At 46.5% G+C, this 26,954-nt stretch overlaps 1 protein-coding gene across 5 annotated transcripts in view; it reads right to left on the bottom strand.

Moving 5' to 3' along the window:
- Positions 1–5,357: 5,357 nt before the first annotated feature.
- Positions 5,358–26,954, bottom strand: part of stpg4 (sperm-tail PG-rich repeat containing 4) — a 126,156-nt gene continuing 104,559 nt past the window's right edge. For 4 of the 5 annotated variants that reach the window (XM_070889333.1, XM_070889334.1, XM_070889332.1 and 1 more), the window contains 2 exons: positions 21,198–21,305; positions 5,358–10,233 (listed from right to left, as the gene is read on the bottom strand). In XM_070889333.1, coding sequence (XP_070745434.1) covers positions 10,153–10,233; positions 21,198–21,305 — 189 coding nt within the window. In that variant the 3' untranslated portion in view covers positions 5,358–10,152. Of the gene's footprint in view, positions 10,234–14,867; positions 14,923–21,197; positions 21,306–26,954 lie in introns of those variants that run through there. The other variant, XM_070889335.1, reaches the window with a different exon arrangement.

The raw sequence follows: 26,954 nt of genomic DNA, 5'->3' as shown, positions 1-26,954 counted from the left end.
TCAGAGGCCAGGAATAATTCTCTGGAGCCTAAGGCGGAGTTATGAAGTTTGATTTATTCTGAGTGGTAAGAACAAGGATTTAATTTGTGACTTTGCGTTTCAGTGTTGTGGCAGGGTTGGAAACCTGATTGGAAAGGTGCGAGCATGAAGTTATGGGAACGGCAGGCACAGATTTGGAAGGCAACAGCCCATTCAAGGACTTTGGAGAGGAAAGGGAGGTTGGAGATAGAGCAGTAGTTTGCAAAGACAGAGGGGTCAAGGATGAGTGTTTTTTAAGAGGGGTGATGGCAGCAGTTTTGAGAGGAAGTGGGGACAGTACCTGAGGAAAGAGAACCATTTACAATGTCAGCTAGCATGGTCCAGGAAGGGAAGTTGAGCTGCTTAATGGGAAAAGGGTTGAAAAAACAGAAGGCTCATGGAGAAGATGAGGTTGGAGATAGAACAATGGGAGATAGGAGAGACACTAGAGAAGGACATGTGTTCAGGGCTAGGGCAGGGGGAACCTTGGTGGACATTTTTCTTAGTGGGCACAGGGAAGGGGGAATGTGCCAAAGGCAGCTGAATGGATAGTCTCAATCTTAGTGACATAGAAATCCATGAGCTTCTTGTTATTAGGATGATCCTGGAATAGTAAGCAGTTTGGTAGAGGTGAGCAGGCCCTGATAGTGCTTGATGTGGTCCGGCCAGATTTGGGATGAATAACTAAACCCGTTGTGTGCCAGATACTGTCTGCACCAATTGGACATGAGGGAGTGCAGATGGGTTATGTACCGTGGAGAACATCTGAGATGGAAGAGAGTCAGGGGCCGAAATTCAGGGTCTCAAAGAGACCCGTTAATGCCCATTTGTGGCGGCCATTCCTAAAAATCGAATGATCGCTGCTTTGGGGTCAACAGGCCGACCTGACCTAAATTCAGGTCGGGGATTTTTCGGCCTGGATCCCATTCTGCCCGAATGGTTGCACTGCCAATGCAAACAATAAAAAAGCAATAAAAATATTTACCCATCGATTTTCACCCGAATCTGTTGATCGCCTGCCACGTGGTGCACCATCTCCGCACTGCGTACGGCCCCGCAGCATGGCCGCCCTTAAAGGGGAGGGTCCACTGCCATGGTCACAATGGAAACATTTTTGCCAGCTGACTTGCCGATTGACCGGCAAAATACTGCCCCCCCGGGTTAGGCTGGGCTGCCAATGGTCAGCCTGGTACCCCTTCTTGGGTGCCAGGCCGCTGGCCCAGCCGAAACCCTCCCTGGTGTTCCAGTGGTCAAAGTTAAAAATGATAGAATCGCTCCCCTTTAACGGAGGGTAGAGAGCGTGGTGACACACACATGCTGTGATGTCACCACGACTCCACTACTGACAGTGGTGGAGGCCTCGACCAATCCATCTTCAGCCAGTCAGCTTGGCTTTGAATCTGAGGCCCACCGCCATTATGATTCATTTCCTGTAGGACTTCGAAAAAATGTCAAAGTCCTGAAAATGGATCTACTTACCCTACCAGGAGTTCCAGTGGTAAGGATTACTCCAAAACTCATAGGTGCGCCAGCTTTCTGGTGCACCTGAATTTCGTCCCCTAAGGGTTTTACTGAGGCAAGGTTATCAAGGTGAAGGTGAGGGAGTGATTGAGCAGATAAACAGCTGCAGAAGTATTGCGACAAATAGAGCGTAAAGGCCAGACAGAAGGGAGTTTGAAGGTGCCCTTGTAAGTGACTTGGGGAGAGTTTTTTTCCAAGGGGATGCAGAAGGAAGTGAGATTGGAAGAGAGAATACAAGGAAGTGATCAGAGTTGGCCTGGCCTGTGATTGAGATGATGGGAATAGAGAAGCCACATGAGATGGCAAGGGTAATGGAGTGACCGTGAATATGGGTAGCCGAGAATTTATATAGAGGGAGAGATTAAGGGAGGACAGGAGTGCAGTGAGCTCAGAGAAAAGAAAGCAAGGTGAGGGTGAGGAAGCACTCAGTACAGAGGCTGAGGGAGGAATGGAGTGGGAATATTTTGTTGAAAAACTCAGCATGGGGCATGAGGGGGGAGACGTAGTGAATGAGGATTTTAAAGGAGAGGGGCGAGAGGGGTGGAACAAGCTAATATGCTCAAAGGTACTAGAAGTGTAGTGGGAGAGACCAGGGTGAGACTTGATGATTTGGACCATAACGCCACCATGGCAGTTTGTGTAGATCTGGAGGTTAAAAGTATAGCCAGGCGGGAAGGCTTCAATAAGAGAGTCTAAAGTTAAAGTAAGAGATCATGTGGTGGGATGAAGTTGACTTGTAAACAGGGTGGAATCAGTTTGGAGCATCAATGTCTAGGTTTGGCGCAAGTATGGGGATGCTATTTGAAGGGCAGTGAATCAGTTAATGTATTGCTGGAGGTTTTCCCATGGAAAAATGGAGTGTCAAGGAGTCAACCCATAGCCAGCAGAGGTGGATCCCTGTGGGGGTGTGTAGTGGCCTTGCTGATTGGTAAAGCTCACTCACAGGTTCACATACACCAGTGGAGGAATGAACATAGAAACAGCACAAAAGAGATCAAGGTCCCCCTAATTTGTCTTTTGCCATTCTGGAAGTCGCATGATACGAAGATAATGGAGTTGTTGACTAATCATGGTAATCAATCTCTACTAATCAGTCTACGGCAGATGCAGTTACAAGACAACAGTGCTGGATTTCCCATGTAACAGACATTTGCACAATAGAGAAATTATGCAGAACTTTCACAGGAAATTAACTGATGTGAGTAGGGTTCAGGACAAGAGGATTTGTAAACAGTCTGGGTTTCAGGTGGGTGGAGCAATTGCAAAACGCACTTGCTGGCCTATGTTTGAGGCCCGGGGCATTTTAGTTTCCGGGCCTAACCTGCATACTGCTGGTCAGTTGCCTGTCCGAAATAGTGGGAAACAGAAGCTGCCTCATGGCTGGAAGAAGTTGTTCAAGCAGCCGGAGTCTGCTGGCTGGCACCAGAGGAAGGCTCGGCTTCAAGCAGGTAAGTGTGGGGTGGGGTCCAGGAGGGTGTCGTGTCATTTCCGCTCCTCTTGGCCCAACAAAGCAGTTTTCCCCTTCTCTTTTTCTTCCTCTCGACAGCTGGCGGGAAAGTCGCAGAAAGTCTGCTCATCCCCCGGCTAAAATGCAATCGGGATCCGATTGACGTAATAGGACTCCAATTCGCATTAATTCATGAGGCCAATTGCCTGCTTCCCGTGTGCACCTCAGCCACCGTACTGCAGCGAGCCAGCGGGTACGAGGCGGTAAGGCTGAATGCAAGCATTTAAAAGCCCTCCCCCCCCACCGAGTTCCTGCCAGGGTGGAGTGGGTTAAAATCGAGCCACTTGACTTTCTGTCCATTGGAAAATGAGGACTCCGGGCCTGTGATTTCCCGACCAGCACTCCTTGCATGTTCAGCTCCTTGCTAGAAGCACCCGGGCAGTCAATCAGCCTCATTGGAAATTGAGGCTGGAGCTCCCAAAACTTACCATTTCTTAAAATTTAAATCCTGAAACTCTGCAACGGGAGCGTGAAATATGAACATTGACCCTATTGTTTTTATAACTACTATAGCTCTATCATCCTGATAAGAAAATGGCTTGATAATTCTCACTGTGCAGTATTAGGTCATTACTCTCCATCATGTCCTGATACAATTCTGAGATGTCAACAAAAAGTCTGGCCCAGACATTTCTGTAAATGAATCATGAACTTTTATGTGGTGGTGTAACATGCCAATATGCAACACTAAATAATATAAAGCACTCTTAGAGTTGTGACTTACAGAATTGCACAGTGTGTCGGTACGGACATTGACGCATAGCAACAAAACTGGAATTCTGCCACGTAAAGTTTAACAAAAAATTGGTGCAGTCAAGAATCAAACTGTTGAGAGCCAATTGTGCCCTGCTCCTCTCCAAAATGATTCTCTCGCCAGTAAACCCAAGCTGGCTGCAAATCGACCAGACCATCCCATATATTGCATGTTCAAACAGCCCGGGAGGGGATTTAACTTTCTTTAGTTGCACTGCAGGATGCAATACAATCAGCTTATTCGGGAATATAGATTATATATAAAAATACAGACCTGCACATAGATTGTGTTGAACTTATGTGAAAAATGATTCCCCTAAGCTTACTGGATAACCATCTGTTGTAGGACAATCTCACATCTGATTCTCAGTACACTGAGTTAGCAGATCTGTAAGGGCAGCAATTGAGAAGTGACAATGTACTTCAGCCCCCCAAGGCTATGGTTGGGGGTGAGGAACTAGCCAGGATCCCCCACTCCTGATTGCTATCAGTGACTCCTCCTGGAATGTGCATATGCGAGGGCAGGATAGGACTCTGTTGTGATGCCTCCCATGGTACAATAACCTGGGAACACTTACTGTCTAAGCTCACACATGAAGAATGGTCACTTGGGCGAGGTACCAAAAGTTATACTCCAATAAAAATCAGCACCTTTAGGAGAAATGGGAAGAAAATTAACAATCAAAAATGGCAATTCAGGCGAGGTACCAGAGAGATCTGTGGAACTATAACCAAATATGAGGCAGTGCCGTCAGAAGAGATGGGAAGAAAAATAAGAACAAAGTGACAAACTAATTGAACAATAGAATTCTAGCTTCCTGACTAAAGCTGTCATTTGTGCGCTATTTCCAAACATTTTAGCACCCAGTTTCGGTCTTCCAGCATTCCTTTTTCACTCCCAGACAATGCAACACTGACAGCAATGGAGGCAGACAAACACAGCTTTTAAAAATTGTTCTATTTATTTGAAAAAACTGTACACTTTTGATGGGGAATTGTTATTTATAATTTAATAGAAATGGCATGTCATGTGGTGATTTGTGACACAATTGCGAGGGCAGCCCGTCAAGCATTTTACAATGCGGCCCAGGTGTTAAAATTGCCCAAAGTCTCAATCCAATTATGTCATGAGGGATTGTCTCCTCACCCCCCCGCCCACCTCAATTCCACCTCGATACAAACGCGGAGTTAAAATTGGGGCTTGAGATAGTACCAGATGTGAATTGTGGTATGCACTCTTCTGTTCAAAAACACAGTAAAGCACCTTCCTAATGACATGCGCCCTTAAAGAGCTGGTGCAGACATCAGAAAAATGATAAATGCTCCTCCATTGTGACAGTAGATAAGAATGATCTCCTGACCCGCATCCACTCCAATACGAACCCTGCATTCCAAATAGGGCATTTGACTGATAGCTGGTTACCATGCAGAAGAAAGAGAGCATGCCGACCTTAAGCTAAAAGCTGTCTTAGACAAGATTTTTCTCTGTGATAATTTAATTCAGCAGAACACATGAATAAACACTGAAACAGTGGAACATGCGTATTAACATCCTTATTTTATTTCTGTAGTGAATTCATTAATGCTGACACAATATTTACAAAAAAAAGGCACATAACCTTATTTGTATAGTGGTTACATGCACTGATATTTCAGATTTGCATATTTCCATCATCTTTCATTCAAAGACAATCTCAGTGAAAATTCATAAATTCACAGAATTTTACAGCACAGAAAAAGGCCATTTGGTCCTTCATGTCTGTATCGGCTCATTGAAAGAGCTATCCAATTAGTCCCAATTCTCTGCTTTTCCCTTAGTCCTGCAATTTTTTTCTTTTTAAGTATATATCCAACTCCCCTTTGAAAGTTACCATTGAATTTGCGTCCACCACCCTTTCAGGCATTGTATTCCAGATCATAACAACACGCTGCATAAAAAAATTCTCCTCATTTCCCCCTGGTTCTTGCACTAATTTCTTATGTCACCTGGTTATCGACGCTCCTGCCAGTGGAAACAGTTTCTCCTCATTTACTCTATCAAAATCGTTCATAATTTTGAACACCTCTATTAAATTACCCCTTAACCTGCTTTGCTCTAAGGAGAACAATCCCAGCTTCTCTAGAAACATAGAAAATAGGTGCAGGAGTAGGCCATTCGGCCCTTCTAGCCTGCACCACCATTCAATAAGATCATGGCTGATCATTCACCTCAGTACCCCTTTCCTGCTTTCTCTCCATACACCTTGATCCCTTTAGCCATAAGGGCCACATCTAACTCCCTCTTGAATATATCCAACGAACTGGCATCAACAACTCTCTGCGGTAGGGAATTCCACATGTTAACAACTCTCTGAGTGAAGAAGTTTCTCCTCATCTCAGTCCTAAATGGCTTACCCCTTATCCTTAGACTGTGTCCCCTGGTTCTGGACTTCCCCAACATCGGGAACATCCTTCCTGTATCTAACCTGTCCAGTCCCGTCAGAATTTTATATGTTTCTATGAGATCCCCTCTCATCCTTCTAAACACCAGTGAATAAAGGCCCAGTTGATCCAATCTCTCCTCATATATCAGTCCCGCCATCCCGGGAATCAGTCTGGTGAACCTTCGCTGCACTCCCTCAATAGCAAGAACGTCCTTCCTCAGATTAGGAGACCAAAACTGAATACAATATTCCAGGTGAGACCTCACCAAGTCCCTGTACAACTGCAGTAAGATCTCCCTGTTCCTATACTCAAAACCCCTAGCTATGAAGGCCAACATACCATTTGCCGCCTTCACCGCCTGCTGTACCTGCATGCCAACTTTCAATGACTGATGAACCATGACACCCAGGTCTCGTTGCACCTTCCCTTTTCCTAACCTGCCGTCATTCAGATAATATTCTGCCTTCATGTTTTTGCCACCAAAGTGGATAACCTCACATTTATCCACATTATACTGCATCTGCCATGCATTTGCCCACTCACCTAATCTGTCCAAGTCACCCTGCAGCCTCTTAGCGTCTTCCTCACACCGCCACCCAGTTTAGTGTCATCTACAAACTTGGAGATATTACACTCAATTCCTTCATCTAGATCATTAATGTATATTGTAAATAGCTGGGGTCCCAGCACTGAGCCCTGCGGCACACCACTAGTCACTGCCTGCCATTCTGAAAAGGACCCGTTTATCCCGACTCTCTCCTTTTTGTCTGCCAACCACTTCTCTATCCACGTTAGTACATTGCCCCCAATACTATGTGCTTTAATTTTGCACACCAATTTCCTGTGTGGGACCTTATCAAAAGCCTTTTTAAATTCCAAATACACCACATACATTGGTTCTCGCTTGGCCACTCTACCAGTTGCATCCTCAAAAAATTCCAGAAGATTTGTCAAGCATGATTTCCCTTTCATAAATCCATGTTGACTTGGGCCAATCCTGTCACTGCTTTCCAAATGCGCTGTTATTTCATCTTTAATAATTGATTCCAACATTTTCCCCACGACTGATGTCAGGCTAACCGGTCTATAATTACCCGTTTTCTCTCTCCCTCCTTTTTTAAAAAGTGGTGTTACATTAGCTACCCTCCAGTCCATAGGAACTGATCCAGGGTCGATAGACTGTTGGAAAATGATCACCAATGCATCCACTATTTCTAGGGCCACTTCCTTAAGTACTCTGCGATGCAGACTATCAGGCCCCGGGGATTTAGCGGCCTTCAATCCCATCAATTTTCCGAACACAATTTCCCGCCTAATAAGGATATCCTTCAGTTCCTCATTCTCACAAGACCCTCGGTCCCCCAGTACTTCTGGAAGGTTATTTGTGTCTTCCTTCGTGAAGACAGAACCAAAGTATTTGTTCAACTTGTCTGCTATTTCTTTGTTCCCCATTATAAATTCACCTGAATCTGACTGCAAGTGACCTACATTTGTCTTCACTAATCTTTTTCTCTTCACAAAGCTTCACATATAGAAGCTTTTGCAGTCAGTTTTTATGTTCCCGGCAAGCCTCCTTTCATATTCTATTTTCCCCCTCCTAATTAAACCCTTTGTCCTCCTCTGCTGAATTCTAAATTTCTCCCAGTCCTCAGGTTTGCTGCTTTTTCTGGCCAATTTATATGCCTCGTCCTTGGATTTAACGCTATCATTAATTTCCCTTGTTAGCCACGGTTGAGCCACCTTCCCCGTTTTATTTTTACTCCAGACAGGGATGTACAATTGTTGAAGTTCATCATGTGATCTTTAAATGTCTGCCATTGCCTATCCACCATCAACCCTCTAAGTATCATTTGCTAGTCTATTCTAGCCAATTCACGTCTCATACCATCGAAGTTACCTTTCCTTAAGTTCAGGACCCTAGTTTCTGAATTAACTGTGTCTCTCCATCTTAATAAGGAATTCTACCGTATTCTGATCACTCTTCCCCAAGGGACCTCGCACAACAAGATTGCTAATTAGTCCTTTCTCATTTCACATCACCCAGTCTAGGATAGCCAGCCCTCTAGTTGGTTCCTCGACATATTGGTCCAGAAAACCATCCCTAATACACTCCAGGAAATCCTCCTCCATCGTATTGCTACCAGTTTGGTTAGCCCAATCTATATGTAGATTAAAGTCGCCCATGATAACTGCTGTACCTTTATTGCACGCATCCCTAATTTCTTGTTTGATGCTGTCCCCAACCTCACTACTACTATTTGGTGGTCTGTACACAACTCCAACAGGCGTTTTCTGCCCTTTGGTATTCTGCAGCTCCACCCATACCGATTCCACATCATCCAAGCTAATGTCCTTCCTTACTATTGTGTTAATTTCCTCTTTAACCAGCAACGCTACCCCACCTCCTTTTCCTTTCTGTCTATCCTTCCTGAATGTCGAATACTCCTGGATGTTGAGTTCCCAGCATTGGTCACCCTGGAGCCATGTCTCCGTGATGCCAATTATATCATATTCATTAGTTGCTGCCTGTGCAGTTAATTCGTCCACCTTATTACGAATACTTCTCGCATTGAGGCACAGAGCCTTCAGGCTTGTCTTTTTAACACACTTTGCCCTTTTAGAATTTTGCTGTAATGTGGCCCTTTTTGATTTTTGCCTTGGGTTTCTCTGCCCTCCATTTTTACTTTTCTTCTTTCTGTCTTTTGCTTCTGCCCCCATTCTACTTCCCTCTGTCTCCCTGCATAGGTTCCCATCACCCTGCCATATTAGTTTAACCCTCCCCAAAAGCACTAGCAAACACTCCCCCTAGGACATTGGTTCCGGTCCTGCCCAGGTGCAGACCGTCCGGTTTGTACTGGTCCCACCTCCCCCAGAACCGGTCCCAATGTCCCAGAAATTTGAATCCCTCCCTTTTGCACCACTCCTCAAGCCACGTATTCATCTGAGCCATCCTACGATTCCTACTCTGACTAGCACGTGGCACTGGTAGCAGTGCCGTGTGCTAGTCTCTCCACTTAACTGAAGTCCCTCATCCCTGCTATAATTCTGATGAATCTCCTCTGCACCTTCTCCATGGGCTTGACATCTTTACTATAATATGGTGCCCAGAATTGGACACAACACTGGTTAGCTGAGGCCTAACCAATGATTGACAAAGAAAAAGACTATCATTTATATAGTGCCTTTCATGAGCTCAGGATAGCACAAAGTGTTTTACAGCCATTTAAGTATTTTTGGAGAGCAGTCGCTGTTGTAATGTAGGAAATTGTGCACGGCAAGGTCCCACAAACAGCATGACCAGATAATCTGATTTAGCAATATTGATCGTGGGATAAATATTGGCCAGGACACCAGGGAGAACATCCCTGCACTTCTTTGAAATAGTGCCATGGGATATTTTACATCTACCCAACAGGACAGATGGGGTTTTGGTTTAACGTCTCATCTGAAATACGGCATCTGACAATGCAGCACTCGCTCAGTACTGCATTAGGAGAGTCGGCCTGGATTATGTGCTCAAGCCTCTGGAGTGGGACTTGAATCCACAACCTTCTGACTCAGAGGCGAGAGTGTTACCACTGAGCTACACTGACACCTTTATATAAAGATTTAGCATAACTTTCTTGCTTTTGTACTCTAATTTTTTTCTGTGATCTGGAGTGTGGTACTTTAGGCAAATGTGCAAAGAAGTTTAATACATCCACCATTTTGTTCAGCTTGACAACAATTTTCTTCAGCTTGGCAGCCATTTTGTTCATCCTGGTGTCCATTCTGTTCGCATCAAGTTTTCTTAGTTGAGCGTGCAGTCTTACCTCTGAAATAGTGACATATTCAGGAAACTGTGCAATAAAAATAACATTGCATTGAAAAGTTGTGAAATTGAGCAAAATCTGAAGGGACTTGAGACAGTATGCAGTTTACATGTTTAATTAATACAACAGATCGGAAGCAGCTTCGGTCCAGCTTGGTAGCTGTCTGATAGGCTCATACGTTCCTGGTCCTGGTGTTTTCTGTTAATGCATAAGGAATAGATTACCCACAGATAGATGAAAGAACAATCTTTTTGAAGCTTATTGAAAAATGAGAAAAATCTCTTTAAATATAACTAATTTGAGAATTTTGTTCCTCAAATTTTCACCATCTCCTCTCCCGAAGGTTGTGGCATGATATTATGGGCACCAAAAGTTCACTGCTACGACCTGCAAGTAAATGTTGGGCAGCTATTCGATCATGAAAGTGTCATGTTTGTAACCTTCACATAACTGTAACCCTTATGTAACAACACTGTACACTGTATACACCTTAGTAATGCACACCTTGACCACAGGGGGTGAACTTGTGGGAGACAATCCTCATCTGGTCATCCAGGTATATAAAGGGAGGTCCCACGCAGGGTCAGCACTCCTTGGTCTTGGGAATAAAGGTTCAGGTCACGTAGTGACTTTGTCTGCAGTACATGCCTCGTGTGATTCTATAGTAAGTTGTAAGGACACCACATTTGGCGACGAGAAACGGGAATCAACGACCCACGAGGATGGCCACGGGTAGCACAGAGGAACGGTACTGTGTTGGTGAGGACTGGGACCATTTAGTTGAGAGGCTCCAGCAGAGCTTTGTCACGAAGGACTGGCTGGGAGAGGAAGCGGCTGACAAGCGGAGGGTGCATCCACTGACCAGTTGTGGATCCAAGACGTATGCGCTGATGAAAGCCTGCTCGCACCCGAGAAGCCGGCGGGCAAGTATTTTGAAGAGCTCAGCACTCTGATCGGTGAGCACATCAAACCGGCGAGCAGTATACACATGGCCCGGCACCAGTTCTACACACACCGGCGTCGGGAGGGACAAAGAATATCGGACTTCGTTGCGGACCTTCGGTGTTTGGCCAGCCTCTGTAAGTTCACAGATGCCTGCAGTGGGGAGATGTTAAGGGATTTCTTCATTGAGGGCATTGGTCATGCCGGGATTTTCAGGAAGCTTATTGAGACCAAGGACTTGAATTTGGAAAGGGCAACGTTGATAGCTCAGACCTTCATGGCAGGGGAAGAGGAGACCAAGATAATTTATGCGCGCAGCCCTGGTTCCAACTAGGGAGTTAACATTGTAAACGAGATGCAGAAACCCGCAGGAGGCAAGGGCAATTCGACACTGCCCAGGCAGCAACAGCCTTTAGGGTGGGCCAACAACAGAGACAATGGCAGGGGGATCGGCAATTCACGCCATCACAAGGGACAATGCATCCCGGGATAGGACCATTGACACTCAGCAACAGAGTGCTCAGGAGTAATCAAAGAGACAATCAGAGAGGAATGCCTGCTAACAGTTCCTTTGTTCACAACAATCTTGCCTGGTAACAGTTCCTTTATTCACAACAATCTCAGCTCATGCTGGAGGTGCGGTGGCAAACATGCTGCGAGAACCTGTAGGTTTCAGCAATTTATCTGCAGAAACTGTAACTTCAGTGGACATCTGGCCAAAATGTGCAGAAAGCTCATAGCGAGGCTAATTTACGAGGCAGAGGAACCAGACGAGGGGTCTACAAGGCAGGGTGATGCTTGGGGCAAAGCTATGGACTGAAGTCGAGTGGGTTCATGTGGCAGACGTCTACAGCTCGTATACCAAAACGGCATCTATGATGATGAAAATTCTATTAAATGTCATCCTGGTACGCATGGAGCTGGACACAGGAGCCAGCCAGTCACTTATGAGTGCCCAACAATTTGAAAAACTATGGGCACTTAAAGCTAACAGGCCCAAACTGGAACGCACTGACACGCAGTTACGGACGTACACCAGAGAGATCATCCCATTACTAGGCAGTGCAAACTTGGTGGTCACACACAATGGATCGGAGAACCGGCTGCCACTCTGGATTGTCCCAGGGAATGGTCCCACGCTCTTGGGGAGGAGCTGGTTCGCTGAGATGAACTGGAAATGGGGGGATGTGCACGCCATTTCATCTGTGGAGCGAAGTTCACGCTCACAAGTCCTACAGAAATTCGAGCCACTTTTTCAACCAGGTGTCGGGTCTTTTAAGGGCACCAAAGTAGTGATACGCATCACCCCGGATGCCAGACCAGTGCACCACAAAGCCAGAGCCGTGCCGTATGTGATGCGTGAGAGAATTGAGAGTGAGTTGCACAGGCTGCTAAGAGAGGGCATAATTTCGCTTGTTGAATTCAGTGACTGGGCAAACCCCATCGTTCCTGTCCTTATAGCGGATGGCTCGGTCAGGATTTGTGGCGACGACAAGGCCACTTTCAACCGAGTGTCACTACAGGACCAATACCCGCTTCCGAGAGCGGAGGATCTTTTTGCCACACTGGCAGGTGGCAAGCTGTTCACCAAGTTGGACCTCACTTCAGCCTACATGATTCAGGAACTGGCTGAAGAATCCAAGCTTCTGACCACCATCACTACACACAAGGGGCTATTCGTTTCCAACAGGTGTGCGTTTGGCATTCGTTCAGCGGCCGCCATCTTCCAGAGGAACAGAAAGATTGCTTAAATCCATCCCTGGAACAATCGTATTCCAAGATGACATCCTAATCACGGGTCGAGACACCGAGGAACACCTCCACAACCTGGAGGAGGTGCTACAAAGACTGGACCGGGTAGGCTTGCGACTAAAGAAGTCCAAGTGTGTGTTTTTGGCCCCAGAGATCGAGTTTTTGGGCAGGAGAGTTGCCGCAGACGGGACCCGGTCTACCGAATCCAAAACTGAGGCGATCCGTCGTGCGCCCAGGCCCTGCAGCACATCAGAGTTGCGGTCATTTCTGGGACTATTGAACTACTTCGGGAACTTTCTGCCGAACTTAAGCACATTGTTGGAGCCGCTGCACGTGCTCTTGCGTAAGGGTTGTGAATGGTTTTGGGGGGATTGTCAAGAACGGGCTTTCAATCTGCTTTGTTCTAACAAGCTGCTAACCTTGTACAACCCCTGTAAGAAACTGGTTTTAACGTGTGATGCATCATCCTATGGGGTTGGGTGCGTGTTGCAGCAGAGTAATGATGAGGGCCATCTCCAACCTGTGGCTTATGCCTCCAGGTCGCTCTCCCAGGCAGAACGGGGATATGGGATGGTTGAAAAGGAAGCACTCGCATGTGTCTATGGGGTGAAAAAGATGCACCAGTATCTTTTCAGCAGAAGGTTCGAGTTAGAAACGGACCACAAACCATTAACATCCCTGTTGTCCAACAGCAAGGCCAATGTGTCAGCTCGCATACAGCGGTGGGCCCTCACGCTGGCTGTGTATGACTACACCATACGGCACCGGCCAGGCACCGAAAATTGCGCTGACGCGCTCAGCAGGCTCCCACTGGCGACCACCGAAGGGGCGTCGGAACAAAGCGCGGAGATGGTCATGGCCGTTGAGGCTTTCGACACCGCAGGCTCCTCCATCACAGCCCGCCAGATCAAAATCTGGACCAACAGAGATCCCCTCCTATCCCTGATAAAGAAATGTGTCCTGACCGGGGATTGGGCGCCTGCACACAGAGCGTGCCCCGAGGAGGTCAGGCTGTTTCACAGACGGATGGACGAGCTCTCCATCCAAGCCGACTGCCTGCTATGGCCCAGAAAGGAAGGGAAGCATTCATCAGGGAACTCCACAGCGAGCACCCAGGCATCGTGCTAATGAAGGCCATTGCCCGGTCACACGTTTGGTGGCCGGGAATTGATTCAGACCTGGAACACTGGGTTCGCAGGTGCACGACGTGTGCTCAGCTGGGAAATGCCCCCAGGAAGGCCCTACTCAGCCCGTGGGCCAGGGTCACGTATTCATGTAGACTACGCGGGCCCGTTCATGGGAAAAATGTTCCTGATTGTTGTCGATGCATACTCGAAATGGATCGAGTGCATCATATTGAATTCGTGCATGACATCCACCACCGTGGAGAGTCTGCGTACGGTCTTTGCGACCCACGGCTTGCCGGACATTCTGCTTAGCGACAACGGCCCGTGTTTCACTAGCTATGAATTCCAGGAGTTTATGTCAGGTAATGGTATCAAATGCGTCAGGACAGCACCATTCAAGCCGGCTTCCAATGGCCAGGCGGAACGTGTGGTTCAAATCATAAAACAGGGCATGCGCCGGATTCAAGGTCTCTCCCTTCAGTACCGCCTATCGCGCCTCCTGCTGGCCTATAGGTCATGCTTTGGGACCCAAGTGGCTTGAGGGTACTGTAATTGGCAAAGAGGGGAATAGGATCATAGTGGTCATACTTAACAATGGGCAGATATGCCGCAAAGATCTGGACCAAGTAAAGAAAAGGTTCAGCATGGACACTGAGGAACCTGAGGAAGATCATGAGATGGCACCCACACCACTGCCAGTGAACGAGCTACAAGAACATTCACCAGCATGCACAGTCCCTGTGGCCAGCCCGGACAGGCTGGAATCACCTCAGGCGACAGAGATGCATGCCAAGGCCCAGCCACCAGAGCCCCATCTGCGGCGCTCCACGAGAGAGCGTCGACCGCCTAAAAGACTCAATCTTTGACTCAAAGATGTTGGGGGGGGAGGTGATGTCATGTTTGTAACCTTCACATAACTGTAACCCTTATGTAACAACACTGTACACTGTATACACCTGAGTAATGCACACCTTGACCACAGGGGGTGAACTTGTGGGAGACACTCCTCACCTCGTCATCCAGGTATATAAAGGGAGGTCCCACGCAGGGTCAGCACTTCTTGGTCCTGGGAATAAAGGTTCAGGTCACGTAGTGACTTTGTCTGCAGTACATGCCTCGTGTGATTCTATAGTAAGGTGTAAGGACACCACAGAAAGTATCACAGCCAAGCCTTATCCTTTTCTCATCTAATCTCCACTCATGCACTTTCCATCAGACATCAGTGGATAGTGATCATGAGTAGAAATCTTAGATGATATTCCTCTCCCTATCATAAGGACAGTGAGGCCACTGAGGGGTCGAATCTAGGACCTTCTGGTCTATAAGGCTCAGCAGCACATCCGAGGGTCCTATATTGGACCAATTGCATTCTGTTCAGTTTTCCAACATGGTAGGAATAAATCATATAACATTGCAAAGCAATAATTCATAAAATAAGCCAATAGTTGTGTGTGTCGGACATATTGTCTGATTACAATAAGCAGGTAAATCATTATTTTACAGCATTTTAAGCCAGATCAGATAAATTTATAGAGTTAGCAGGTCGTGGGTTAGAACCTCACTCGAGATTCGGATTCATGCACATGATCTAGGCTCATACTTTTTTCTGCTATTCTGTGATCCAGACGGAAAGCAGCTGCCTAATTCCCAAGTTTTGTGCGTCTAATCTTCAGCGAGCCCTTAGAAGGTGACATAGACTGGGTGGTTCAATGAGCCAGAGCACTAACCTTTAGACCTTGGATTGACAGAATGAAAGACTTCTCTTCTGTTGGCTGAAAGCGTCTTACATGAGATGTGGTTGAGCACCTGAGTTCAGTTCCCAGTGGGGGAGATGGGCCACCAGCAGATATGTTGGTGGCCCAGTGTATGGGAGTATTACTCTGCATCTAAACCATGCTTCACCCAGTCTGGGAGTGGCTAATGCGTAAGATGAGAAAGTGTTACATTTCCTAGCAATAATGACCTTCATCTCAAAGAGCCCAAAATTCACAAGGAGTAAGGGAATATTATCAGTTGACTCATGTCTGCACTGAGTCTTACTCAGATTGAGATTGGATCTGTTTAAATACACTTTTAAAAGGTCAAACTTCAGATAAAACACCTCTAATTATGAAACTCTGGGACCGAAATTGCCCCTCTCCTTAAGGTCTGTTACCACCGCAAATTGGCGGCCACGCTGTGGAGTGGAGTGGCTGCCGACTTTTTGTGGAATGGCCACTGATAACCCAATTCCCCTTCCGAGGTTTCCTGGCGGTGCCCTGATTCTCCGCCCCCCCCGCCCACCACTTCCGCTTCGCTGCTGTTGATCTGACTTAAGTGTGTCATCACCGTGCACACTGCCGATCTACCACCACCGCCACCCCACTCACCAACGGCGACATTTGAAAATCTTCGGCCCGCCCGGCGGTGCCAAAACTTGTTTTTTTCCCCCTAGTGGTGCAGTGAAGCTGTGGCCTTCTGCAACGGCAGTGCGGCTTCCCTTAAAGGGGAGGATGTACAGTGTTATATATGCAGACTATAGATATAATCTCTGTGTAGTCACTGTATAGTTGCATAAGATGGAGACTTGTTACCTGATGTACTATCAATAAGGTTTGCACTGTGTATATACTATGCTGGCACCACTAGAGGGTGCAACTGGTGGAGACCGGGGTTTCCTGCCCCTGTGGCAGAGCCTGTCCACCAGAGGTCACTGCGGTGGGAGACCTGAGGGTCACCTGCATAGGTGTGCAGGGCCCAGTATAAAAGGCGGCCCACCATGCTTGTGCCTCACTCTGGAGTTACGAATAAAGGACCAAGGTCACTACAGTTTGAGTGCAACACATTGCCTCGTGGAGTCATTCATAAGAGCATAGTAGACATGACAACTGGCGATGAGAATATGGACTTTCACGCGATCATGGCCAACTTTGGCACACTAAAAGACTTCGCAGAGGGTGATGATTGGATGCCTTCACGGAAAGGCTCGAGCAATATTTTGTGGCAAATGACCTGGCAGGGGAGACGGACACATTGGTGAAGAAGCGCAAGCCGATACTGCTGACCAGTTGTGGGCCCGAGGTCTACCGCCTCGTCAGGGATTTGCTGGCACCCACGAAGGCCAAGGATAAGATATACGATGAGCTGACTGAACTAAATCGCGACCAACTAAAACCAAAACAGAGCATCCTCACGGCCAGGCACAGATTCTACACTCACTGCAGACCTGAGGGCCAGGGGATTACAAAATATGCTGCCAACCTCAGGAGACTTGTGGCACTGTGTGATTTCGGCACGCACCTCAACGAAGCATTGCAAGACATCTTCGTTATGGGAATTTGCCACGAGGGCCTCTTTCACAAACTAATATCTGCCGACACTACAGTCAACCTGCAGAAAGCCATCAGCATCAGTCAGGCATTCATGACCTCGACCTGCAGCACCAAGCAAATTATTCATCCTGTGGACTCAAACCCGGCAAGTACTGTACACAGAATGATTCCTTTCACAGGCAAGACTGTAGAACGTGGCTCAGCCCAGGGCAGAGAGCACAGACCTCAGGGTTCCAGAACTCAGAGTCCGCCGAGGGGTGCTAATCGAGTAGCACCATGCTGGCATTGCGGAGGAAACCATAGGGCTCACCAGTGTCTGTTTGCTGATGATAGAGAATTCAAACAGGCTGCATTTAGACAGACTGTGAAAATTCACAGACCCCCAAGTCAAGGCTGCTACGTGCAGTTCAGCATGTTGCATTAAGTCATCAATCAACTTAACATTTTAGGACTTTGGGTAGCGAGCCAATTAAAAGGTTAAAAGACGATTAATTGAGCCAATAAGGTCAAAGAAGGCGAGTTCTTTTCTGTAAATTGATCCAGGTATAAGTACAGCCATTTTGACCATGTGGTCTCAGAAGGACAAAGACCTGGCTTAAAGCCAAGAGCTTGTTGCTGTCTGCCAAGAAATAAAGTGACATTAAAACTACAATCAGAGTTCATATTTCATTGGAAATTAAGAGATCTAACAGCTGAGTACGTATGCAAAGCCTGTAACACAAAGGGTCACCTCCAGCGTATGTGTAAAAGAAATACGACTCACCGTCTAGCAGAAGAGTCGGTAGATGACTTTGAATCCAGCGGGGAGTATGATGATTTGGCCAGAGAGGCAGCTCAGCCCCAAGAAGACGTGTATGGAGTGTATACCTGCACCACCGATTGTCCTCCAGTGAAGATGGAAGTCGAGATAAACAGCGTTCCAGTCTTCATGGACGTGGACACGGGAGCGAGCCAGTCAGTGATGAGCCAGGATGCCTTTGAGAGGTTAGGGAACGAAAAACGACCCGAGCTGGTTCCAGTACAGGAAAAGCTGCGCACCTACACCAAGGAGCTGATCCCAGTCCTTGGTAGTGCGGATGTAAGTGTAATCCATAATGGCGTGGTGCACAAGTTATCTCTGTGGATTGTTGTAGGTGATGGTCCAACACTACTCGGAAGAAGGTGGATGGGGAAGATCCAGTGGAAAGGGGAAGACCTCTTCAGTCCAGCAATCGATGTCCCCCGTGCTCAGAGGCAGAGCAAAATCTCACCTTCGCTTGGGCCAGGCACCAGAGAACAGACCAGCGCAGCACCTGAGGCACAGACCGTCCATCACGACTGCGTGGCAGTGATCCGACCGGAACAACCTAAAAGTACCTTCCCGGCTCCAGTGGCAGGACTCCTGGGGAAGAAGATCGAATTCACAGGCATTCTTCCAGCTTTTGTGGCAGAATCACGGGAGAGAAGGATCAAGGCAGTCGACCTCGAGGACAGAGGCAAAATGGCATCCCGGCTGCAGCGAGGTGCAGCGTGGCTAGAAATAAAAGATGTCCGCGGCCATATCACGAGGTGCAACGCTGAGGGATCAACACGTGGTGTCTAACAAAGAATTTGACTGGGGTAAAGCCAGCAGGGCTCTCTTAAAGGAGACCTGCAACTAACTGAACTTAAAGAGACATTGTATGCATGGCAATCAGTGTAACGAACCGATTAAGATTGTGAACAAAATGTTGTTGCGAGATGTCGGTACCAGTCCTAATGTAAAGAACAAAATGTTGTTGCGAGATGTCGGGAATAGAGTGTCCCCAAAAGTAGCAAGTGAATGAATTCGGGAGGGTAAAGGCGCTGATCCTGATGCCCCGCTCCAGGTATCCCCACAAGTTATAGGCCAGCGACCTCAGGAGGGTGAAGGCATGGATCCTGATACCCTGCCCCAGGTCTATCCCACGCTGCAGGCACCCGATGGCACTATTCGCCACGGACCCAGAAACAAAAACGGCGCCAATACACGCAGTCAGCCGCCGTTGCCCACCACCCGGGTGGAGACGGTGCAGCCCCCAGACCCAGTCACTACCTCGGCAATGTCCGGGAGCGAAAGGTCAGAACCAAACGGGATCTAGAACAGCCAGGTTCCCAACACCGTTAGAGAGCAAGCAGAGGATTCTGCAGCCCTCAAAGGAGGATAGGGAGGCCCTGTGGCTCTACCCACCGCAAGGCAACGACAAAGGTCCTGAGTCCTGGCTAGGTGAGCGAACCAAGTCCACTCCGCTAGCAGGGGGCGAGTGCCGCTATCAGACAACTAGGACCCCGTCTGGTTGCTCTGGAACCTGCGTCCTTGCATACCTGTACTACTACCTCAGTACTTACCATGAGTAAACCATGAATACAATCCTGGCACATGACCGCAAAACGTAACGAATGTAAGTCACTGAACCAAGGTGTCACGATACAAACTGTAACTTCCTTTCTTTGTACTTTCACTGTTTCTGATCCTGTATGTTAATGTAATGGGCCTGCTGCACAATCTCGCTGTGTGTGGCAGGGGGGGGGAGGAATGGATGTATGTAGCCATGGACACACACATGGATCATACCCAGAACCCACTGGAACCTCCACTGTATCATCAAACCATCCAAACTGATAACCACTACCCAACGTTGTGGCAAAAGGACTTGGGGGTTAACAGGAAGAGAGCCAAGTCAAAGCACAGCCAAGGTACAAGGGCTATTGGCACTTAAGTCTGGGGAGAGCTAAGCCAGAGCACATAGTGCAAAGGTAATCGGCACAAAGGACTCGGGGGAGAGTGATGTTTTATATGCAGACTATAGATATACTCTCTGTGTAGTCACTGTATAGTTGCATAAGATGGAGACTTGTTACCTGATGTACTATCAACAAGGTTTACAGTGTGTATATACTATGCTGGCACCACTAGAGGGTGCAACTGGTAGAGACCGGGGTTTCCTGCCCCTGTGGCAGAGGTCACTGCGGTGGGAGACCTGAGGGTCACCTGCATAGGTGTGCAGAGTCCAGTATAAAAGACTGCCCACCATGCTTGTGCCTCACTCTGGAGTTACAAATAAAGGACCAAGGTCACTACAGTTTGAGTACAACACATTGCCTTGTGGAGTCATTCATAAGCACAATACAGACATCCATACTGCCGTTGCCGCCATGATTTCTTTTGTCGGCCGACTGCCATGTCGTCCTGACAATAATGCTCCCGGGTTCGGCCGGGCCACCAACAGGGTGCTAGGGTGCTAGGCTGCTGGTCTAGGCTGTTGGCCGAGCCAAAACCCTCCCTGGTGGCCCAGTGGGCCGAAGTTTTAAAGTCGCGAAGGCTCGCCCCTTTAAGTGAAGGGGAGCCGTCGTGGCGTGACGCCGTGATGATGTCATCGCGGCGGTCACTCCGCACCGCCCTAAAATTCCACCCCTCAGGTGTTGCGTATCCCCTCGTGCAGTCACCACCCCCATTAGGAGCGACTTACGGATCTGAATTTTAAAAAAACAACAAAGAGCGGAATGTCGCTCAAGAAGCGAGCTCGACCACAGCTGCGGTAAAAACCATTGAAACGTGGTGCGTGTTTTAGAGCTCTAAAAAAAAGATTATCATTAGGACCATAGTAAATCTTGTTCCTAGCAACCCTTTAAAATCTGCCAACATGTAATTTCCCAACCTTTGGCAAGCACCCAGCTCACCTGAATATTTAACTAGGGCTGATCGTGGAAAACCCTTTCAGACCAGTTCAGTTCAAGATCGGCAAGTAGTAGACTTGGTACTCTATTACAACCATATTTCGACCCCCCTCATATTGGAAAATATGCCACAGAGGGTTCATAGTTTGTGAGTGGCATTAATACTTCTGGGAATGCGCACTGAAAAATGACGTACCCTGTATAGCCTCGAGCTAACCAGCTGCGTGCTCCAGTAATCCGATTACAACTGCTTTTGAAGTTGTGCTACTGCATTTTGTGCTCACTTTTCCAGATGTCTCCAAAGAGCAATGTTTTATTTATAAAAGCCTAGAGTCTTATCTCTCTTCATACTCACACTGGGACTGGGCAAGAACCGAGGCACTTTTGACAGAAAGGAGGAAGTCATGATCGGAGACAGGGTTTGATGCTTCACATTATATTGGCCTGGTGCTGGTCCTTCTTTCTGCAGGAGGAAGGAAAGACAATCAGCACATACGCCAGTCAAATCCCCGACAAATACTGACAAAAGGAACAATTTTCTCTTCTCTCGTGAAGGTGCTAACCCCTACTGAGGTACAGTTCCACAGTTGTTAACAACCCCACATTGTCACACTCAAGTGACCATTCTTCATGTGTAAGCCAAAGCTCAATGCTGTGTTAACCAGATGTCCAGGCAAGCATATTACCAGCAGGGCTCAGCTGAGGAATGAGTACACGCTTAGTCATCTGTGCATTAACAGATCTATACCTCGGGAGCCTATTATCAGCAAGGGCAGACATTGACGACGAGATTCAACACCGCCTTCAGTGCGCCATCGCAGCCTTCAGCCGCCTGAGGAAAAGAGTTTTCGAAGGACAGGCCACCAAATCTGCCACCAAGCTCATGGTCTATAGGGCTGTAGTGATACCCGCCCTTCTGTATGGCTCAGAGACGTGGACCATATACAGTAGACACCTCAAATTGCTGGAGAAATACCACCAACGATGTCTCCGCAAGATCCTGCAAATCCCCTGGGAGGACAGACACACCAACGTTAGCGTCCTCGATCAGACCAACATCCCCAGCATTGAAGTACTGACCACACTTGATCAGCTCTGCTGGGCAGGTCACATCGTTCGCATGCCAGACACAAGACTCCCAAAGCAAGCGTTCTACTCAGAACTCCTACACAGCAGGCGAGCCCAAGGTGGGCAGAGGAAATGTTTCAAGGACACCCTCAAAGCCCCCTTGATAAAATGCAACATCCCCACCAATACCTGGGAGTTCCTGCCCAAAGACCACCCTAAGTGGAGGAATTGCATCCGGGAGGGCGCTGAGCACCTCGAGTCTCGTCGCCGAGAGCATGCAGAAACCAAGTGCAGGCAGCGGAAGTAGCATGCGGCAAACCAATCCCGCCCACCCTTTCCCTCTGCGACTGTCTGTCCCATCTGTGACAGAGACTGTAATTCCCGTATTGGACTGTTCAGTCACCTAAGAACTCACTTTTAGAGTGGAAGCAAGTCTTCCTCGATTTCAAGGGACTGCCTTTGATGATGATGAACAGATCCATAAATGGGATTGATTAAAACTATCGGATAGAGGACATTGGTCATACATTGTTAGTCTCTTTTGTTCATAGAAGCCTTTATTTTTAATCTCGGAACTGTGCATCTAAAAGAGTGAGGCGAGGAAACATGAAAATTACCAAATAAGTTTCGATAGTTATGTAAAGAGAAAAAGGTTAGTAAAGACAAACGTAGGTCCCCTGCAGTCAGAATCAGGGGAAGTCATAATGGGGAACAAAGAAATGGCAGACCAATTGAACAAGTACTTGGTTCGGTATTCACTAAGGAGGACACAAACAACCTTCCAGATATAAAAGGGGTCAGAGGGTCGAGTAAGAAGGAGGAACTGAGGGAAATCCTTATTAGTCGGGAAATTGTGTTGGGGAAATTGATGGGATTAAAGGTCGATAAATCCCCAGGGCCTGATGGACTGCATCCCAGAGTACTTAAGGAGGTGGCCTTGGAAATAGCGGATGCATTGACAGTCATTTTCCAACATTCCATAGACTCTGGATCAGTTCCTATGGAGTGGAGGGTAGCCAATGTAACCCCACTTTTTAAAAAAGGAGAGAGAAAGCAGGGAATTATAGACCGGTCAGCCTGACATCAGTAGTGGGTAAAATGATGGAATCAATTATTAAGGATGTCATAGCAGTGCATTTGGAAAGAGGTGACATGATAGGTCCAAGTCAGCATGGATTTGTGAAAGGGAAATCATGCTTGACAAATCTTCTGGAATTTTTTGAGGATGTTTTCAGTAGAGTGAACAAGGGAGAACCAGTTGATGTGGTATATTTGGACTTTCAGAAGGCTTTCGACAAGGTCCCACACAAGAGATTAATGTGCAAAGTTAGAGCACATGGGATTGGGGGTAGTGTGCTGACATGGATTGAGAACTGGTTGGCAGACAGGAAGCAAAGAGTAGGAGTAAATGGGTACTTTTCAGAATGGCAGGCAGTGACTAGTGGGGTACCGCAAGGTTCTGTGCTGGGGCCCCAGCTGTTTACATTGCACATTAATGATTTGGACGAGGGGATTAAATGTAGTATCTCCAAATTTGTGGATGACACTAAGTTGGGTGGCAGTGTGAGCTGCGAGGAGGATGCTATGAGGCTGCAGAGTGACTTGGATAGGTTAGGTGAGTGGGCAAATGCATGGCAGATGAAGTATAATGTGGATAAATGTGAGGTTATCCACTTTGGTGGTAAAAACAAAGAGACAGACTATTATCTGAATGGTGACAGATTAGGAAAAGGGGAGGTGCAACGAGACCTGGGTGTCATGGTGCATCAGTCATTGAAGGTTGGCATGCAGGTACAGCAGGTGGTTAAGAAAGCAAATGGCATGTTGGCCTTCATAGCGAGGGGATTTGAGTACAGGGGCAGGGAGGTATTGCTACAGTTGTACAGGGCCTTGGTGAGGCCACACCTGGAGTATTGTGTACAGTTTTGGTCTCCTAACTTGAGGAAGGACATTCTTGCTATTGAGGGAGTGCAGCGAAGGTTCACCAGACTGATTCCCGGGATGGCGGGACTGACATATCAAGAAAGACTGGATCAACTGGGCTTGTATTCACTGGAGCTCAGAAGAATGAGAGGGGATCTCATAGAAACGTTTAAAATTCTGACGGGTTTAGACAGGTTAGATGCAGGAAGAATGTTCTCAATGTTGGGGAAGTCCAGAACCAGGGGTCACAGTCTAAGGATAAGGTGTAAGCCATTTAGGACTGCAATGAGGAGAAACTTCTTCACCCAGAGAGTGGTGAACCTGTGGAATTCTCTACCACAGATAGTTGTTGAGGCCAATTCACTAAATATATTCAAAAAGGAGTTAGATGAAGTCCTTACTACTAGGGGGATCAAGGGGTATGGCGAGAAAGCAGGAATGTGGTACTGAGGTTGCATGTTCAGCCACGAACTCATTGAATGGCGGTGCAGGCTAGAAGGGCCGAATGGCCTACTCCTGCATCTATTTTCTATGTTTCTATGTTTCTATGTTTCTAAAAACAATAGAAACTCAGGCTGATCAAGATTTCATTGGGAGAAGCCATGATATGTCAATATTTAGTCAACATACTTGCAGACCTCCAGATTCCTGCACTTGGTAAATAACCATTAGAGTTATAAAAATATTGCAACTGTTTAACATTTTTAAAATTTCAAAATGCAATTTTTGGCAGATCTACATGTATGCCTGGAGACAGATGATGTCACTCGTGAAAACAATATAACACAGTATGTGTGTTCAATATGTCACTTCAATTTTGTATTACCAAGTGGAACTAACAGAGCAAAGTAAATCGAACCATTTAAGGGATGTGTAGCCTTGTTATTTCTGTAGATATTTCATCTAATACTGAGTAAAACTAGGATAGGGCCCCGTGTTTGATAACGGAGATATCTTGTACAATTAATTTGGTGATTGATTATTTACTTTTGAAAAAAAAAGTGTTTTATCTGTCTTAAAAGTGTGCCCCAGTGTCATTTGAGCACAAAAATTCATGCAAGGTTTGAATAAAAATAAATTTAGACTAGACACATATTTTTGTCTTTGTTGTGCAATTTTTCAGGTACTTTCTTCCATTCCACTTTCTTGTTAAGTGCCATCATTTGTTCCGAGGTTGGTGAGGTAAGGGGATTGTTGGAGAGGCTGCTCTAATCCCCTGCAAATGCGACTCTACAGATGGGATATCAGCTGTGGCGCAAATGTGAGCCCTGCCATTTTGTGCAGTAATGGAAGGGCTCCAATACACTGTGCCCTTGTTACTATGCTACTGTGCCAACCAATTTTTTCAATGGTTTTTCACCTTGCCCCAGCCTGGTACCCTTTTATTCACTGAGTGCTCAACCCACTGGGCAATAATGGTTTAATACTCATGTAGGCACAGTATTCTTTTTCAAAATTCATTCTTGGGATGTGGCCATCGCTGGCAAGGCCAGCATTTATTGCCCATCCATAATTGCCCTTAAGAAGGAGGTGGTGAGCCACCTTATACAATTGAGTGCTTGCTCAGCCATTTCAGAGAGCAGTTAAGAGTCAACCACATTGCTGTGGATCTGGAGTCACATATAGGCCAGACAAGGTATGGGCAGCAGATTTCCTTCCCTGAAGGACATTTGTGAACGAGATGAGTTTTTACAGCAATCCGGTAGTTTCATAGTCATTTTTTATTCCAGATTTATTTAATTAATTGAATTTAAATTCCCCAGTTGCCGTGGTGGGATTTGAACTCGTGTATCCAGATCAAGTGTCCAGGCATCTAAATTACTAGTCCAGTAACATAACCACTATGCTACTGTAACCAATGAGTACGAACTGGACGAAGGGTCATCGATCTGAAACATGAACTCTGTTTCTCTTGACAGATGTTGCCTGACCTGCTGAGATTTCCAGCATTTTCTGTTTTTATTTCAAATTCCAACATCCACAGCATTTTGTTTTTGTGTTGGGAGTACTAACTGGAATCAAGGTGCTGGAATTGCTGTTTAAAAACTGGAGCAGTGATAAGGTACAAAAATAAAACAATTGCCCTGGTCATGACACCATCCCAGTAAAAAATAAATTTAAAACCCTCTTCAAATGGCTGGAGGAAAAATAGTCAAAAAATGGAAAAATGGCTAGTTAACCTATGCATTCTCCTAGATCTTGCATTGTTTTAAAAATTATGCAAGACTTGGTTCTATGCCACTCTCTCAGCTGCACATGAACACGCACCTGGTGACATCTATCACAAATTTGCTCTTCGCTCCAGTACACTATTGAAAAAATTATTACTAATTGTTATATCTGAGTCAGAAGCTTGTGGGTTCAAGTCCAACTTCAGAGATTTGACCAATAACCTAGGATGGCACTCAGGGACTGCTACACTGTGGTCTTTTTTGGATGTGGCATTAAATCAAGGCCCCATTCACCTTCTCAGATGGACGTAAAAGATCCCATGGCATTATTTCGAAGAAGAGTATGAGAGTTCTCCTTGGTGTCCTGGCCTATATGTATATCTTAACCAACATCACTAAAACAGATTATCTGGTGATTGTCATATTGTTGTTTGTGAGAGATTGTAAATTGGCTGCCGGTTTTCCTACGTAACAGTGACAAAAGTATTTAATTGACTGTAAAGCATGTTGTGACGGCCTGAGGCTGTAAAAGATGCCAAAGAAATGAAAGTTTTTTTTCTTACGAACAAAATAAACAAATAGACCTGAAAAAATAGTTAAAATGGTACATAAAGAGAAGAAACAAATGAATAATTGTGTAAAGTATTTTACTGAGTTCATTGCAACCCATATATTTTCTTCCTGATTTTCATCCACAAGTAACATTTATATCCCCCCTCCTACCTCCACTGATTGTCACCTGGATTTAAAGACTGAAAAATTGCTAGAATGTTTTTTTAAATAACAATTTAAAATAAAAAACTCTAATCATAAGAAGCGACTCTGGGAACAGGCCCCTTTTTTGACTAAATACATGCCTGAGGGCTTTTAGATCTTACACTGGTACAATGCAAGTAGATGTCATCTGGGTAATGAATCTTCTGAGCTCTCACATGACAAAAGACTTGCAT

Source organism: Pristiophorus japonicus, chromosome 9, assembly GCF_044704955.1.
Source record: "Pristiophorus japonicus isolate sPriJap1 chromosome 9, sPriJap1.hap1, whole genome shotgun sequence".
Lineage (NCBI taxonomy): Eukaryota > Metazoa > Chordata > Chondrichthyes > Pristiophoridae > Pristiophorus > Pristiophorus japonicus.
Note: the sequence above shows the minus strand (reverse complement) of the source record. Positions and strands in the feature narration are given on the sequence as shown.